This window comes from Gigantopelta aegis, chromosome 8 (genome assembly GCF_016097555.1).
Source record: "Gigantopelta aegis isolate Gae_Host chromosome 8, Gae_host_genome, whole genome shotgun sequence".
Lineage (NCBI taxonomy): Eukaryota > Metazoa > Mollusca > Gastropoda > Neomphalida > Peltospiridae > Gigantopelta > Gigantopelta aegis.
The window spans coordinates 2,617,407-2,636,719 of NC_054706.1; the positions used below are offsets into that span (position 1 = coordinate 2,617,407).

Genomic DNA, 19,313 nt, shown 5'->3' on the forward strand with positions numbered 1-19,313 from the left:
ACTAATAATTCGGATCGCCAAAAATATTTAAAATTATTTTACCAGTGTCTCTCTGTGTTGCAGCAAAGAGTTCAGCACAAAGTCCATTTGTCCGCAATTCCTGTACGTTTTCTTTTAACGTAATCCATAATGCATAGACTGGATACACATACACGCGTAAGGAGACACATAGATGGAATCTACTCAACCTATTTTCATAGAGAGTGATTGTTACGTATATACATGTATACATGGATATATAGAGATTACAAACAAATGCAATTTGTGCCTTAAGTAGTGTAAATAGATGAAAGACATTTTGCATGAAATGTTCATTGGCATTGAGTTAACAAGTCGCTGTCCTCCTTCCATTTGTAAGACGTGTCGTCTCTTTGTGTTGCAGCTTCTTGATCAGCTTCATGGTGGACGCCCGCGGCGGGGCCATGCGGGGGTGTCGCCACTCGGGTGTGCGCATCATCATTCCACCGCGCAAGGCCGCCATGCCAACGCGCGTCACATGCCGCCTCATCAAGAAGGAGAAGTTACTGCACCCCCCTCCACTCCACGAGGGGGAGGGCCTCGCAGCCAGGATACTCGAGATGGGGCCAGTCGGAACTACGTTTCTGGGGTGAGTTTTACTTATTTATAGCCAATCGGAACTATGTTTCTGGGGTAGTTTTACTTATTTATAGCCAGACGGAACTACGTTTCTGGGGTGAGTTTTACTTATTTATAGCCAGACTTTAGTTTTTTAACAACTCGGGAGCATGAAAGATCGCATGTGTTCACAGAATGATTAGTGTTAAAGGGGTAGTGCTGTTTGTTCAAATGAGTTGCATGATATTTTGTGCCCCGAGGATGGAATTAGGGGTGTGTAGAGGTGTGATTGTGTTCACACCCCTCAAAACAAATGGTGAATATAACTAGCTAGTTCTTGGTGAGCAGAAAATTTCATCAAATTAAAATTGATCCACCACCACCCCCCACCCCCACCCCCAGTGGATTAGATGCTTCTTCCTTGCCTTCACCACAATTATTATTATGTAGTAGCATCAGAAAAAAAGAAGAAAAAGTCCAACAATTCATATTCTTGAAAGTACATTTGTTTTAGTTTCACCTTCTCCCAAGTAAACCACTGGATCGTCCCTTGATAACAGCACATTCATTGTATGATCTAATAATAGTAAATTACACTGCATTACTGTTTGGAGTTCTGCATTCTATCGGTAATAAATGAGACAAGCAATTATAGGAGAATTAAGCTAGTAATGTGTGTGATTAAACCGTCCTGTGTTCTAGCACCTCCAACAAGTTAACAGTGGTCGGACAGCTGTGTCGGTTTCATCAGCTGTGAATAATGCTGGCTTGCTGTTCACAAAATAACTGTATAAAAAGACCAGCAGTCATTCGGTGATTATGGCTTCATGTGGAGTTTGGCTTTCACTTTCAAACAGCCTACCCACTCTGTAATTGGTTTTTACTGGAATGCTGTTATTTTACTCCTGTAGTTTTAACTCACATGATGATGTACAGTTAACTCATTTACTGTTAAGGCCAAGAGTTAAAACATATATACATATAGTTTACTTGTAAGAACTCTACTGTCGTCTTACTGAAGCCATTTCTTTCTCGCTTTTAATACATGTGTAACTAATATAGTAAATAAAACCACCATTAAAAACACTTAATTTTCAACAAAATTTGTGGGGGGTTTCTCCCCTCTCCTCCCACCTCCTTTTTGAAAGATTAGCAGCAAGGGATGTTTTAAATGTACTTTTCAAGAGACAGGACCGTTGATATACCAGTGAAAGCCATTTTTGGGATGAGGTAAAACCTAATCAAGAGACAGGACCGTTGATATACCAGTGAAAGCCATTGTTGGGATGAGGTAAAACCCAATCAAAGAATAGGCCACAAAGATGATTTGATCCTTCAACTAAGGTGAACTGATCCTGCCCATGATGGGTTTCCTTCAACTAAGTTGAACGCTCTGCGAACTAATCTGCCCATGATGGGTTTCCTTCAACTAAGGTGAACGCTCTGCGAACTAATCTGCCCATGATGGGTTTCCTTTAACTAAGTTGAACGCTCTGCGAACTAATCTGCCCATGATGGGTTTCCTTCAACTAAGGTGAACGCTCTGCCAACTAATCTGCCCATGATGGGTTTCAGTGTTTAAAACATAATGAAATACAAAACTAGATAAAGATACAGGAGACAATATAATTCATATTTCAAAATCTTAGATAACCAGAATTCAGTTCACCTGATTTTATCTAGGTAACTGATTGTTTGGTTACACAGAGTACATTTGCTTAGTAAATAAAGTTCTGATGATCCTGAAATTGGTAACTTTTAATTTTAGAATGCAATGATTCACCACACGACCAATTGGCAGTTCGTGTGAATTTGAAAGTTCCTAAGTCATTTTCATGATTTTCATGTCAGCTGTGTTCATTATATTAGAATCTTACGTCAGTGAACCTGTTAGCCAACCGGCTGGTTAATGCCAGACTGATGACTACATTAATCATCGTTACTCTTATAGAACGTGTCATTATCAGTTGTCTTCATTCAGATGTCACTCGTTTACACCTGGCTGTGTTTGTCGGTTGGGTTGGAGAAAAACATTGATTGGAGATGACGATAATGCAGATTAATTTGTGTGATATTATTGAACTATGGTTCAGGCTTGCAGGGCTTGAACTTACTGATGGCACTGATGGCAATAGTCGTGGCTATGATTGGAATTGCCACTGATCAGGGGCTTTACCTTTGGCAAGTTTTTGTTGCTGGATAAAAATTGATGCTATCAGTTCAAGAGATAATTTTAGTTTTTATGTTTTGTTTATTTGTTGCAAAAGTGACTGCTTTAAAATTGCCGTAGGTAGGCTCGCAATTGCCGTAGGTAGGCTCGCAATTGCCGTAGGTAGGCTCGCAATTGCCGTAGGTAGGCTCGCAATTGCCGTAGGTAGGCTCGCAATTGCCGTAGGTAGGCTCGCAATTGCCGTAGGTAGGCTCGCAATTGCCGTAGGTAGGCTCGCAATTGCCGTAGGTAGGCTCGCAATTGCCGTAGGTAGGCTCGCAATTGCCGTAGGTAGGCTCGCAATTGCCGTAGGTAGGCTCGCAATTGCCGTAGGTAGGCTCGCAATTGCCGTAGGTAGGCTCGCAATTGCCGTAGGTAGGCTCGCAATTGCCGTAGGTAGGCTCGCAATTGCCGTAGGTAGGCTCGCAATTGCCGTAGGTAGGCTCGCAATTGCCGTAGGTAGGCTCGCAATTGCCGTAGGTAGGCTCGCAATTGCCGTAGGTAGGCTCGCAATTGCCGTAGGTAGGCTCGCAATTGCCGTAGGTAGGCTCGCAATTGCCGTAGGTAGGCTCACAATTGGCAGCTTACAATTGCCGTAGGTAGGCTCGCAATTGCCGCAGATAGGCTCGCAATTGCCGCAGGTAGGCTCGCAATTGCCGTAGGTAGGTAGACTCGCAATTGCCGCAGGTAGGCTCACAATTCCCGCAGGTAGGCTCACAATTGCCGCAGGTGAGGTTTTTGCATTTTAAAATTGCTGTGGGTAACAAATTCTTAAAGTTTGAGCCTTTAGTGTGTTATCGTGGGTACATGTGTATATAACTTGGCTGGTTATCCAGAACAGCAGTTCGTGAGTTGCATGTTGTGTGTGAGAGGAAACCAGCTTCTATGATATGAACAGCAACAAGGAATTGATTATAAACCAAAAACTGTCTTTGATGGATATTGTGAAGAACTATACAATGTACATGTAGATACACTGACTATGGTAGTTGGATATTGTGGCTGTCTGTTAGAATAAAACAAACTGGAAACCAGCCAAATATTTAATTTAGATCGTCTGTCTAAACTAAACTTCTTTTTTCTTCTTCAGGCCTGTTACATATGAAACTTTGTAAATCGTGACTCAAATGCAAATTTGTGTCTAGACTAATGTCTTTGCACAACTATGCGATTAACTAAGAGTGAATCATGCAATTCACAAAGAGTGAATCCAGGATTTTTCGATGAAGGAGGTGGGTTGGGAGTCAGAATCAGAAAACGTACATCTATGTCTGAGTTGTGAAGCTGCATGTTTTGAGCAATGGTCTTTCACAAACAAACATACTTCAACCCCCACCCCACCCTTATTCCTTTCTGATGACCATTCAGATTTTAGACTGTACAGTCTGAGGTGTAAAGGTTTTATAAACATTAACCGTGAAACTTGGCCAGCTCTTTTTGGACTGCTAGCCATGCAGTCTGCAAGCTATGGATGTTTATTAAGTTTAGTAACACTGCCAGATACAGAGATAGTGAAATACAGGTACAGATATAGATAGCATACAGATATAGATAGCCCAAAGTCATGATACAGATCGGTGTTGTGACCTTTAACCTTTATGTCCCCTCCAGTAAACATTCTACAGTGATGTTTCTTATACTGTAGCCAATACACAATTTTAAGAAGAGTGTTTGCCTCTAACTGAAGAGAGTGGCCTGTGTTTTTCTGTCGATTTTGTGGCCTGTGTTTTGACAGGTTGTTTCTGTCGATCTTGTGGCCTGTGTTTTGACAGGTTGTTTCTGTCGATCTTGTGTCACACTGGGACACCTGATAGTGGATGAGTGGATGGCGGCTTGTTAGCTAACTGGTTTTAGCTTACTTGCTGCATGTAGTTTGAAGTAATGCAGTACATTTCACTGACAGTAAACATAATGTGCTGCATTTACAAAGCCTGCTTTTGTCTTACAGTCTTACACATGTGTAATTACACACATTTACAAGGCTTAAATATCTGTGTTTAAGAAATCAGGCTTTGTAAATTTGACCCAGACATGTGTATAGTTACATTCATATATTACAGAGATTTCGTAAAGCTGATATCCTACAAGGATATTTTGGTATTTAATTTAGAATAGATCATCCATAATAATTTTCTTGCCATTGCATACCATTCCAGACCTGGGTGGGTAGTGGGTGGGTGCCACAGTGTGCATGCATCTCTCATTGTACCCATTTTAGTGTAAAACCCATTTTTACCTTTTTTGTTATAAAGGTCCTTTATCGAGATTGATGCACACATACCCACACCCCATTCGCTCCCCACCCCTAAAAAATATATATTCTGCATACTGGCCTACATTCTTTGATATATGTTTATAGGCCATAGTTTGTAATTTACATCACATAAAATTAAGTTATTTTCCATGTTAACATTTAGAAGCAGGTTTCTGTTTCACTAAACATTTTTTACAGTGACAGACTGACTTGTTTGGAGGCAGTTGACATCCATTGATAATAATAAAAAAACCCAACAAGTTTATTGAAACTGTAGTGGTATTTGTAGTTTGCATTAGTAGATAATATTATAATATGTTACGGCGAGAGTGTGACTGTCACCAAGCCATTATGATAAAATTGGCAGGGTTAAAATTAGTCCAGTACACCTGTTATGAAAGTAAAACTTCAGTTTTGTTGACACAGGTAGGGGAAGGGAACTCTATTTAAGTGCCCATATCCACAAGGGTTCAGGCACACCCACCCTGGGTTTGGTCTCTGACATGGCCAGTGGTCAACTCCAGGGGGGGAAATGACACGGGGAGTACAGTGTAAGATGTTGTGGTCTGAGGTTGTCAGAGTTGAGCTTAAATGAAGTTAAAAGTCAAGTGCATTGTTCAGACCCTTGAGTTGTGTAGTGTGTGATCTCGAGAATCGTGAACACAGTGTATATAAGCCGGAAATGCGCGGTGGTATTCTAGTCTGGCATTTGGCTGTGTGTTCAGATTCCACTGCGAGTTTCTCTCTCTGCGTGTTCCTCACCTAGGACATCTGCTGAAGATAAACAGGGAGTGTGGAGTACAGCAGACCAGGAATATCTGTGTGCATCTTGCACAGGTTTGACTGCAGTATATACAAGTGTGGGTCACTTGTAAATCGTGTGAAACACCAGACATGAGAGGTCAAGAATCAATACCCCTCCATGAACCCACTGCATTCACAATAAACATCGCTATGTGTATAGGTACTGAAGTATAGTTATATACAGATATCTTGCTCAACATGTCACTTGGTAAGGGAGGGGTGGGTGGGTAATCTGACATACACATAGCTATGTATTGAAGTATAGTGATCACAGATATCTTGCTCAACATGTCACTTGGTAGTGGAGGGGTGGGTGGGTAATCCGGCATACACATAGCTATGTATTGAAGTATAGTGATCACAGATATCTTACTCAGCTTAGTAGGGCGGGGGCGGGTGTGTGTGTGTGTGTGTGTGTGTGTGTGTGTGTGTGTGTGTGTGTGTAGTTCAGGATAAACATCAATAAATGTTTATGTTTTGAAGTATAGTGATCTACAGATATCTTGCTCAGCTTAAGGGGGGGGGGGGGGGGTTAGTTCAGGATAAACATCAATAAATGTTTAAATGTTTTGAAGTATAGTGATCTACAGATCTTGGTCTACAGATATCTAGCTCAACACAGGTCACTTAGTGAGGAGGGAGGTAGGCAATTCAGCATAAACATAGCTATGTGTATACCTATTGAAGTATAGTGATCACAGATATCTAGCTCAACACAGGTCACTTGGTGAGGAGGGAGGTGGACAATTCAGCATAAACATAGCTATGTGTATACCTATTGAAGTATAGTGATCACAGATATGTTGCTAAAGACGTCACTTGGTGGGGGAGGGAGGGTGTCATTTAGTGATCACAGATATCTAGCTCAACACAGGTCACTTGGTGAGGAGGGAGGTGGACAATTCAGCATAAACATAGCTATGTGTATACCTATTGAAGTATAGTGATCACAGATATGTTGCTAAAGACGTCACTTGGTGGGGGAGGGAGGGTGTCATTTAGCAGTGGAATGCTATCTTGAGGAATCACTAAATATTCTCTTTTTTTCTTTTCTTTTTTTACATAATTTCCTCAAATAGGAAGAATGTGGCTGTGTAGTAGAGGTGAGATGGATCATAAGCTTGGTCCACCATCCAGGGTTTTTCCACTCCAACTGGTAGTCCATTACTGTCATTAATAGCCATAGTGGTTTTTTTAAAAACAGGTGCTGTCATTACATCAACATCCCTTTGCTTTTCTCTGAATATTAAGTGTGGGATATTGTTAGTAGGTTATCACTCACATCTGATCTGATGGGCTGTAGGATCGATCCCCATCGGTAGACCCCTTTGAGCTGTTTGTTCAGATTATCTGTATTTTATGTACTGTCCTGTCTGGGATGGTGCATATAAAAGATCCCTTGCTACTAATGGAAAAATGTGGTAGGTTTCCTCTCTAAAACTATATATCAAAATGACCAAATGTTTAACATCAATAGCCGATGATTAATAAATCAATGTGCTCTAGTGGTGTCGTTAAAAAAAAAAAACTGTCGGCCTTCTCTTATTAATACTGTACTCACCTTTATATTGTTTACTCATTAACACCCCCCCCCCCCCCCATCTCTCTCACCTGTCATGATTACAAAGGTGTGTTTGTCGATTTGGTTAGGTGGGCTCTTCTGATGAATTTCAGTTACTATACATGTTCTTTTATATTTGTACAGATAATGAATTTAATATATATGTTTGTCTTCTCAGTGAAATATGACTTGTTACAAGTTGTAGTGTGTGTTTAAACTAAACAAATTAAAATCTATATGTTTGACAATGTCTTTTTAGCCCCCTCTTGATCCAACCAAAGGGGACTATAGGTTTTCTCTTTGTCTGGCTGTCCATCCATCCTTCCATCTGTCTCTCCGTCCCAATATAGTTTTCTCAACTTTTCCCTCACAGTGCGTGAAGATATTGAGCTGCAAGTTTGTTTGTGTATAGCTTTATAATACAGAGTTACAAATCAAGTTTAACTTTTGACAGTTATAGCTTATTTTTTCAGTATGAACAGCAATTAATCACTCCCCTCAAGTTTTGTTTACACAGCGACGGCCGTCTCTGTGTGGCAAAGAGCTTGGGGTGATATGATCAATGTAATATTCATGTAGATATTTGTACAAATGTAATATTCACTTAGGCTATTGTAGGCTTATTGTAGGCTTATTGTAGGCTAATATTCACATACATATTTGTGCAAATGTAATATCATAACTATATTTGTACAAATATAATATTAATGCCAATATTTGTACTAATCTAATATTCATGACGATATTTGTACAAAAATAATATTCATGATGATATTTGTACAAATCTAATATTCATGATGATATTTGTACTAATATAATATTCATGACGATATTTGTACAAATCTAATATTCATGATGATATTTGTACTAATATAATATTCATGACGATATTTGTACAAATCTAATATTCATGATGATATTTGTACTAATATAATATTCATGACGATATTTGTACAAATCTAATATTCATGATGATATTTGTACAAATCTAATATTCATGATGATATTTGTACAAATCTAATATTCATGATGATATTTATACAAATATAATATTGATGACGATATATGTATAAATTTAATATTGATGATGATATTTGTATAAATATAATATTGATGATATTTGTACTAATATAATATTGATGACGATATTTGTACTAATATAATATTCATGATGATATTTGTACTAATATAATATTCATGATATTTGTACCAATATAATATTGATGATGATATTTGTTTAAATATAATATTGATGATGATATTTGTACTCTAATAATATTGATGACGATATTTGTACTAATATACTAATCATGATGATATTTGTACTAATATAATATTGATGACGATATTTGTACTAATATAATATTCATGATATTTGTACTATATGATATTGATGATGATATTTGTATAAATATAATATTGAATATTTGTGTGTTTCTATTTCAGACCGATCATCATCGAGGTCCCTCACTTCGCGTCTCTGCGCGGCAAGGAGCGTGAGGTGGTCATCTTGCGCAGCAACAACGGCGAGGACTGGACGGAGCACCCGCTGATCGCGACGGAGGAGGCTGTGCACAGCGCGCTCGGCGGCAGTCTGGAAGGTCTGAACGCCACGACCATGGTGTCAGCTAGTCAGTCAGAGAATAGTCTGTGGAGTGAGCATGATTTGTCGTGTCTTCAGTTACTTTATCGTGGTTATTTCTCCCCACTTTCGTTTTATACCTTCCCTTCTTCAGTTACTTTATCGTGGTTATTTCTCCCCACTTTCGTTTTATACCTTCCCTTCTTCAGTTACTTTATTGTGGTTATTTTCCCCCACTTTCGTTTTATACCTTCCCTTCTTCAGTTACTTTATTGTGGTTATTTCTCCCCACTTTCGTTTTATACCTTCCCTTCTTCAGTTGTTTTATTGCACAGTGGTAATAGTTGTTATACATAATACAGTGGTAATAGTTGTTATACATGTTACAGTGGTAATAGTTGTTATACATGTTACAGTGGTAATAGTTGTTATACATTTTACAGTCCTCTATTGCCGAGTGGGTGGGCGAGGAGAGGGAATTTAATGGTGATTTGTTTTAATTTTGCAATTCTCAGGTGTGAAAAAATTTAATATTATCCATAAAATGTACATATTCATCACAAACGAAATGCGTTTATGCTGGTTGTATAGTGCTAATATGTAACATGTCTCAGCCCAATGTTTGTAGTGAATGATTTCAATCTCAATGACCCCTTTTGTTTTTCTCCTTTTGAATTCCATCCATTTTAACATTTCATTATGTCACTGTTGCAGTATTTGATTACTGTCGTAAGAATGTGACTATTATACTATTTGATTACTATCGTAAGAATGTGAATACTGCAGTATTTGATTACTATCGTAACAATATGACTATTTGCAGTATTTGATTACTATCGTAAGAATATGAATACTGCAGTATTTAAATACTATTGTAAGAATATGACTATTTGCAGTATTTGATTACTATCATAAGAAAGTGGTCTTTTGCTGACATTAAAGTAGGAGTAAGCTGGTTGTTATTTCGATTGTCACATCAGATTACTTTATCATTCATCTTCAAACTGCGACAGATCTGCAGGGATTATGCAGAAACGTTACACTGTGTTTTTGTCGACATTTTCACCGTGTTTATTGTCTGGTGTACGTGAATAGATTTATTGAAGCATGTTGTTTTCTCTCAGTCCTTTTTACTGGCAGTTTTATGTTGCATAAGGGTTTTTGTGGTTTTCTTTATTGAAGAGTTATTTGTTTCAAGTTTATGGAAGTGTTTTGTGGTAGTGACAGAAATGCATGAATAAGTAACTACTGTTATTAGGACATGCTTGTATGTTTGGGTCATGTACAGTTTGATGTTCATTGTAGAACATGTATGCATGCAAATCTGAAGTGACTGATTTTTATTTTAGAATCATTTACATTTTGTCATTTTGTGATTTTTAAGTTATTTTAAAACACTGAGTTTACAGGGTTTTATCAGCATCAGATTCACAAAAGGCTATGTTGTTTTTTATTCCCAATTTGGACTAACATTCCCAATATGAATGTAGATATTCCTTTCGTTTATTATTATACACAGATATATTTTGAAATTGATACTTAACACTTGACAAACACCCCTTCCCTCACCCATAACATTTCATAACGCAAAATAAATATATTAATTTGTATAAATACATGTATATGTATAGTATTACTGTTATAAAATCTAACTTGGTTTAATAAGATGAAATACCGGCCTCGGTGGCGTCATGGTTAGGTCATCGGTCTACAGGCTGGTAGGTACTGGGTTCGGATTCCAGTCAAGGCAGGGATTTTTAATCCAGATACTGACTCTGGGTAGGTGTAAAACCACTTGCACCGACCAGTGATCCATAACTGGTTCAACAAAGGCCTTGGTTTGTGCTATCCTGCCTGTGGGAAGCGCAAATAAAAGATCCCTTACTGCCTGTCATAAAAGAGTAGTCTATGTGGCAACAGCGGGTTTCCTGACAGTGTCAGAATGACCATATGTTTGACGTCCAATAGCCGATGATAATATAACAAATCAGTGCGCTCTAGTAGCGTCGTTAAATAAAACAAACTTTACTTTACATTTTTTAATAAGATGAAATCCCGTCTTCTGTTTTGTAAAACGACACACAAATTCCCAAAGTCAAAGCCGTGGGCATCAAGTCAAAGTTTAGAAATAAAACCCTGGTTTATCATAAGCATAATGAATGTGTAATATGCTGATTTTTACTCTTTGTTAAAGAAATGTTACATTTGTTATAATGCTAATTTACCTGTTAGACTGATGGGGATTTGTGTTGTTTAGGACATTATGACCAGAAGGCAGGGCAACAAGTCAAACTTTAACAAGTGTTTTAATATAACACACAATGGGGAAGTGTAGCAGGTTTCCTTTCTAAGACTATATGTCAAAAGTACCAAATGTTTGACATCCACCAGCTGATAAATCAATGTGCTCTAGTGGTGTCATTAAACAAAACAAACTTTAACTTTAATATAACACACAATGGGGAAGTGTAGCAGGTTTCCTCTCTAAGACTATATGTCAAAAGTACCAAATGTTTGACATCCACCAGCTGATAAATCAATGTGCTCTAGTGGTGTCATTAAACAAAACAAACTTTAACTTTAATATAACACACAATGGGGAAGTGTAGCAGGTTTCCTCTCTAAGACTATATGTCAAAAGTACCAAATGTTTGACATCCACCAGCTGATAAATCAATGTGCTCTAGTGGTGTCATTAAACAAAACAAACTTTAACTTTAATATAACACACAATGGGGAAGTGTAGCAGGTTTCCTCTCTAAGACTATATGTCAAAAGTACCAAATGTACCAAAACAAACTTTAACTTTAATATAACACAACAGCACACATTCAAAATAAATAAGTGAACAGTTTCATGTTTTCATAATAAGAACGTTCAGTATTATAACGACCAATTATTAAGATGCAAAATATCGCAATTTGGCATTGAGACTCTCTTTAATCTTGTGGGCATTTGGTATATTACTAGGGCATTGTGACAGTTGATGCATGGCTGCCATTAAAAATCAAGCCCTGCATAGTTTCCTAACCAGTATTTTAAACATCCACTTTGGGTGGCTCAGTGTTATAGTGCTCAACTCAGGTGAAATGGGTCACACTGACTTGGACTTTCCCCCATCCCAACCAATGTTCCACAAATGTTACCCAAAGGCTGTGGTATGTACTGATCTGTCTATGGGGATGTGCATATAAAAGATCCCTTGCTGGTGTGGTTTTTAAGAGTAGCCTGTGTTGCAGCAGAAAGTTTTCTACTCATCCCCAAAACTATATCATATGTTAGACATGAAATTGCCATAGTTTTTAAAAAATGTTGAGATATTGTTAAACAACTTTTACTTTCTGTCTGGGGTATTTTGTTCGTATTACCTTTCCAATTATTTATTCCACGATAAAACTGACCATGTTTATCATGTATATACTTGTATATTCTTACTAGTGATAAAATAAAAATGTTATAATAATTAATATCATGAGCATCCATTTTGAATATTCTGTTCTTGTTTCCCTCCTTTATTTACATTCCACTGAAAAAACAACCATGTTTATCATGTCCATATGTATTGGGTTTTTTAGAACTAGACCAAGAAGAAGACTTGACTGCCAAGAGGATCACCCGCATTCTGACAACAGATTTCCCACAATACTTTGCACTGGTGTCGCGTATCCGCCAGGAAACCAAGCAGATAGGCGAGGAGGGGGGTGTCATCAGCTCGACTGTGGTGCCCCAGGTGCAGGCAGTATTCCCCAAGGGGGCTCTCACGAAAAAGATCAAAGTTGGCCTACAGGTTGGTTGAGATTGTTTGTCACCAGAGTAGTTCGTAGTCATTTGGTGTTGGTACTCAGTCATCTCTTGTGCTGGGTTTTTTCCGTGTCTGCTTCATACATAGTTAAAGGTTTCATCATACTCAGTAATCTCTTGAACGGAACTGGGTTTTTTTGTGGTTACTTGATTGATTGATAGCTACGGGTTTTATGAGTTAAACAAGTGCTAGATGTTCAAAGGCAGATGAGAAACAAGTCACTGAAATGAAACGGTGATGTGCAAATCAGCAGAACAGTATTTTCAAAGGCATTAGTTGAATTCTTGGGTAGGCAACAGAAGGATAAATTGTAGTACTAGATGTATAGTGGAGATAGAATATTTCCATTCATAGAGCTAAACATATATTGCCTAAGAAAGTCTAGGGCTTATTAGAGAAGTTTGAAATATGCCCAACACCACAAGACACCTAAAAACGAATCAGTGCCTAACACTAGACTTTTCCTGAGTTTTCTTGGGGACACAGCAGACTGTTATCCAATCTAGTGTCATCAGATGTTTCTTAAGTATTTTTAGCTTCCCAGTAGACTATTTTCTTCAACATCCGTCAAGTCACACATTTTGACTTTTCTTCAGTATTTTTGACTTCCCAGTAGACTATTTTCTTCAACAATTGTCAAGTCACACATTTTGACTTTTCTTCAGTATTTTTGACTTCCCAGTAGACTATTTTCTTCAACAATCGTCAAGTCACAGATGACTTTACTCGGTATTCCTGGTGTTACAAGACACAATTTCTTAACTTGTGGGTAATCTAATCTCACGACAGAGCAGATTTTCCTGGAATATTTTAATAGTCTTGATTTTACCACAAACAGTTTCTTAGTACTCTCATGTCAAGATACCTTCATGTCACTATAGATTTTCTTCACACAATCTTGGTGTTACAACAAACTTTTACATAGTGGTTTTCCTTATTCTTGGTATCACAACAAACTTTTCCATAGGGTTTTTCCATATTCTTAGTATCACAACAAACTTTTACATAGTGGTTTTCCTTATTCTTGGTTTCACAACAAACTTTTCCATAGGGTTTTTCCATATTCTTGGTATCACAATAAACTTTTACATAGTGGTTTTCCATATTCTTGGTGTCACATCAAACTTTTACATAGTGTTTTTTCCATTTTCTTGCTAACACGTCTAACTTTTCCAGTGTTTTTGTATATTCTTGGTATCGCATCAAAATTTTCCATAGTGTTTTCTATATTCTTAGTGTCACATCAAACTTTTCCATAGTGATTTCCCATATTCTTAGTGTGATATCAGACTTTTCCATAGTGTTTAAATTCCATATTCTTAGTGTCACATCAGACTTTTCCATAGTGTGTTTCCATATTCTTGGTGTCACATCAGTCTCTTCCATAGTGTATTTCCATATTCTTGGTGTCAGCACACATTAGAGAAAGAGGTCATGTTAGATCGTTGATTTTCATTTTGTTAGGCAATTTGTACCTGGGATACCTTTTGTATGTTTAGTGTCTCACTTTGACTGCATGCCTATGACACTGACATAAAAAACAACAATATTGACATAATTTTTTTAATGATAATAGTAATTTTCATATTTAATTTTAGTAGAATTAACTGTTTCTGTTGGGGTGTCGTTAAACATTTATTTATTCATTCATTCATTCATTCATTCATTCATTCATTTGAACATGGGATAAGAAGTAACATGGTGACTCTTGGAGAATGGTCACAAAAGCCATGTAAATGTTACATATACAGTGAAACCTGTCTGAACCGGATCATGTTGGGGACCTAATATTTATATATACAGTGAAACCTGTCTGAACCAGATCATGATGGGGACCTAATATTTATATATACAGTGAAACCTGTCTGAACCGGATCATGACGGGGACCTAATATTTATCACATCCGGTGTTTAGAGCATCACATCTTAGAATTTAGAAAATTCGTGACCATGAATCTTGGCTGGTTTTGACAGGATTGTGGTTTGTCCAGTGTCCAGTTTAGGCCGGTTTCACTGTACTATGTAACATGCAAAGTTGTATGTCTAGCTCAATGTCAATGTTACATGCTTCACTTGGCATCTGAAACAATTCACAAATAAACTTGTAATTCTGTCACTCTCTCAGACAATTTATTTCTTCCACATTCTTAATGTTTGTTTTGTTTTTTTTGCATTTCTAGCCTACGAGGTTATATGTAAGGCCAGTAAAACTTGACGATCTTTAATAGGCAGACGGGAATTCTTTTTTTTTTTTTTTTTTTTTTGGTTTATAAATATATTTTTTTATCCGATGTTCCGTGTTGTCTAGTCTTTGTAGAAGAGGCCCTATCTAGCATGTAACGACTGACTGAGCTCCACATAAGCGTCATCGTGTTTAGTTTTCAATCTTGTGTGACACTTTCTGTTTACGTCGTTCTCCTGTCGGTGTAGGCACAACCCATTGCACCCGAACTTGTCACAAAACTGTTCGGTAACCGCGTGGCCGTCAGTCCCATTGTCACGGTGGAGCCGCGACGGCGCAAGTTCCACGAAAACATCACCCTCACCATTCCAGTGCCGAAGGCTGCCCAGAAAGGGATGATCAACCAGTACGGAGGGGACAGACCGTCCTTGCGTCTCCTGTACAGTATTTCTGGTAAGCTCGGCTTGTTAGTACAAAAATACACACGGCAGTATGGTTGGAGGGTTTTAATTTGTAATTTAATTTTACGGACATTAAAATTTGAAAACATTTTTTTAAATATATATATATATATATATATATTACATGCAATATATAGTCTTGTTACACGTTTCTGCAATTTAATTTTATGAATGTTAAAATTAAAACTTTAAAAAACAAAATTACATGCAATATAATTTCTTGTTACTTATTTCTGTAATTTAATTTTATAGACATTAAATTCAAATTAAAACTTTTTCTTGTAAAATACACACAAAACCTTTTCTTGTTACATAAGTTATTTTGATGGACATTTAATTCTAAATTTTTATTTTTTAAATAAACACAGTACATTTTCTTTTTACATTTTCTATTATTTAATTTTATGACATTAAATAGTTAAATTTAAAAAATGGATCTTAATTTGGCATAATTTCATCTGGAAATGATAGACATTCATAGAATGTTAGTTAAACAATTATTTCTTCATAAATTAATAAAAATCTAATTTAGTAATAAAATAATATAAATATTTTTAACTTTGTCAAAACAAGTAGAATAATTTTTTTTTTTATTATAGTATTCTAGTGTTTCTGAAAGAAAATTCCTAAAATGTTGAGAACATTTTAAAAATCAAACATTGCCAAGATATGAAAGCAGAAAATATTGGAAATATTGCAGATATGACACTATTGTGTTTATATTTCTTTAACTCTGTAAAAGTAAAAATTTGTCCTTTGTAATTTGCCCGAACTAAAAGCTGAGTGAAACTGTGTTTCTAGATAAGTTGAGCTGATTTTTGTCTCCACACGACTTAAAAGAATATAATGTTGACTAGAAAACTTACTTCTCATATCATTTTCCACATAAATGCCTCATAAGCATGTCTTTTCAAGCCATCATTACTTACACCATTTTTGTGTTTTCTTAACAATTTTACAAATTGTTGCACATTAATTTGTTTATATGTTTGCAAGGTGTTTTCACTGCAGTGTTTGCAACGTCAATTGTTCTTCAAATTTTTTGGTATGCATTGCCTAGTTATCATAAATATTTTATAAAGCTATTGCAAGGAGAACAGAATTGAAAAGCACAAAAGTTGGTAAAATAAAACCACAATTGAAAACAAAAGAAATGAAAATTAAAAATTATTTGCAAAACGTTTGGCTATTTTCTTATTTTTAATACAATTTAATTAATAACATGTTAAGACGGGTTGATTCATTAAGAAAATATTTCTGTGGTTTACTCAAAAGCATGATTTGTTTTCTTGTGGACAAGGATTAATTTCGATCTCAGTCAGTTTTAGTTGTTTCCCGTGTTGTGTTGTTTTATCATTTTGTGTGCATGCTTTATTCTCTATTGTCTGTACAGATATAGTTTGAAATATTTAAATATGTAGGGATTGTTTACAATTATCAACATTTTTATAAGTGTACAGTGGACACTTTTCACCCCCACCCCTTTCCTCCTTAAAGCAAACATAAAATATCACTTTTACCAGGGATACTTTTATAAATATATTTGTATTTTAAATTTTAAAAGTGTATACTAATACCCATACCCCTAATATGTAGTTTGTACACTTATGACATGACTAAAACGTAAGAATTTCTTACGGCAATTTTTTAATGTTTTTGCCATAGGTAAAATGCAATTTTGAGCTTGCCTATTTAACAATTTTAAACAGAGTATCTTTTACAACAAATCAAAACAAAAATTATCCCCGCAATTGACCGCAATAATTTTTATCCAGTAGCAAAAAACTGCCATCGGTAATGTCCTGACTTCAGTAGCCTATTTCATACCGCTGCTACGGCAATTGCAGTCAGTGCCATCATTAAATTCGAGCCCTGTCTGAAATGCTGATATTTGTGAATGGTGCCTAAATAAGTTATTGTTTTTCATGAAATGAATCGGTTACTTTACTTAGTATTTTATCTTTGCACCTATAAGAATGAAAACTGAATTTAAAAAAACAGAGAAATATTATTTTCTATGAAATCCCTTGCACTCTACGAATCCAATCTTAATACGAATCCAATCTTAAAACAAAGTCTTTGCTGTAATCAATTCAGCCCTATTTATTATTTTTGGTCAACTATTTTTCGGGTGATTTTATTTTTTAAAATACATGCAAAGAAATTTATTATGACAAATAATGTGTGTACCTATCAACTCACTGCTAAAATAATTGGTTAAATTACAGCAAATACAACTTTTGATAAGAAAGGCTTCTGTTTTTGTTACAACCTTACAGCATTATGAACTAGTTTTCATGTAAAGGTTATAGTATTTTCACAGATTACACTAATTGTGTGTTTCTTTTATCATGTTTTGTATTTGTTCTCTGTTTTTATAACCGATGTTATGGATATATATATATATATATATTACTCTGCATACATGTATATGATTTGTTTTATTTGTGTGACCTACTGTTAAAATCTCCCTCTTTCTCTATTCTTCTGTGCTGCTTCTAGGCAACAACTCTCACAACAGAGGTAACCATAGCAACCGCTTGAGGCTTCATTGTCAGCTTTTTTCCCTTTTAATTTGTTTAATATGCATGCCACATTTACATGTACATATTTTAGTGTGATAAAAAAGAAGAAGATGTTCTTAACAGTACAAATACGTGTATTCTTAATGTATAATGTTTAGGACTTTTTTTTTTTTGCTTTGTGGTATGTTTTAAATTATTGCACCATGACATGTCACATTTTTAAGTTATATTTTACCCAAATACAGTTTCTGCAATGAATTGTTTTTGGAAATCACATTTTATTTCGTGAGGCAAAAAAAGGGGAAAAAAAATAAATTTCATGAAAAAATAAGGTTGAAGTTTCATAGTTTAGAATAATAAAAAAAAATAAAAAAATAAAAATATTTTGTTATAGACTGGTCTAAGAGTTTTGCAATTACAAATAACTGGGTACAGTAATGTTATTGAAAAATCAGATATTTCTTTTTAATTAATTTTGAGAAGTGCATTCCTGTTTGACACTTAATGGTGATACAAAAAAGGCTACATTTGTATAAAAAGAAGTTTTAAAAAAGTAACAAATCAGTTAAATGGCAACAATAAGCATTCCTTGGCCTGAATCTTACTAAACTCGCCTTACATTTGATAGTAGCACTTAGTGACGTACATGTAAGATTATTGAGGTGATAAGATTGGTTCATAAAACGGGCCCTTGTCTTTATTTTCAACAACCTCCTCAGTTCACCCATTCTCTGATTTGTTTTTTTTCCATGTCCTAAAATGTTCCCCACCACTGGTATGTCAAAGTCTATGGTATATACTGTCTCGCCTGTGGGACAATGCATGTAAAAGATCCCTTGCTGTTGACGAAGAAATGTAGTGGGTTTCCTCGGAAGACAATATTTCAGAATTATCAAATCTTTGACACCCAATAGCCAATTAGAGAATAATTAAGGAGCTATGAGCAATTATCGAATATCTGTCCCCATTGAATGAATGTTATAAAACCAAGCCTTTGTCGATCATTTTACAACATTCATTCACAAGGGACAGATCATTTGTAACTCCTCATAGTGAGTTGGTTATTCTCTTTATTACCCACTGTCACTTTTAACTGGTTTTTAATATAAAAATTTCTTTGCCATCTACAACAAAGCCATCGGCCATTACATCATATAATCTTATGAGCATTACGTGACGTAATACAAGTGACGTCATGGCATAACAAGGTTCTTTTTACTGCTAAATGTTTACAGTACAAAATAATATGGCTGTGATTGCATTAGAAAATACTTATTTTTCTATGCTATTAAAAGCACTGTTTATGAAAATATACCATTTCATGTTTATGAAGCAAATAAGCCAAAATGTTCTTGTA

The 19,313-nt window shown here is 36.0% G+C and overlaps 1 protein-coding gene across 7 annotated transcripts in view; it reads left to right on the forward strand.

Annotated features, from left to right (window-relative positions):
- The window catches only part of LOC121379261 (ankyrin-2-like), a 253,747-nt gene that overhangs the window by 129,287 nt on the left and 105,147 nt on the right, over window positions 1-19,313 (forward strand). For 3 of the 7 annotated variants that reach the window (XM_041507782.1, XM_041507783.1, XM_041507789.1), the window contains 5 exons: window positions 383-607; window positions 8,851-9,059; window positions 12,562-12,773; window positions 15,219-15,423; window positions 17,934-17,954. In XM_041507782.1, coding sequence (XP_041363716.1) covers window positions 383-607; window positions 8,851-9,059; window positions 12,562-12,773; window positions 15,219-15,423; window positions 17,934-17,954 — 872 coding nt within the window. The remainder of the gene's footprint in view (window positions 1-382; window positions 608-8,850; window positions 9,060-12,561; window positions 12,774-15,218; window positions 15,424-17,933; window positions 17,955-19,313) is intronic. The other 4 variants (XM_041507784.1, XM_041507786.1, XM_041507788.1 and 1 more) reach the window with 2 other exon arrangements.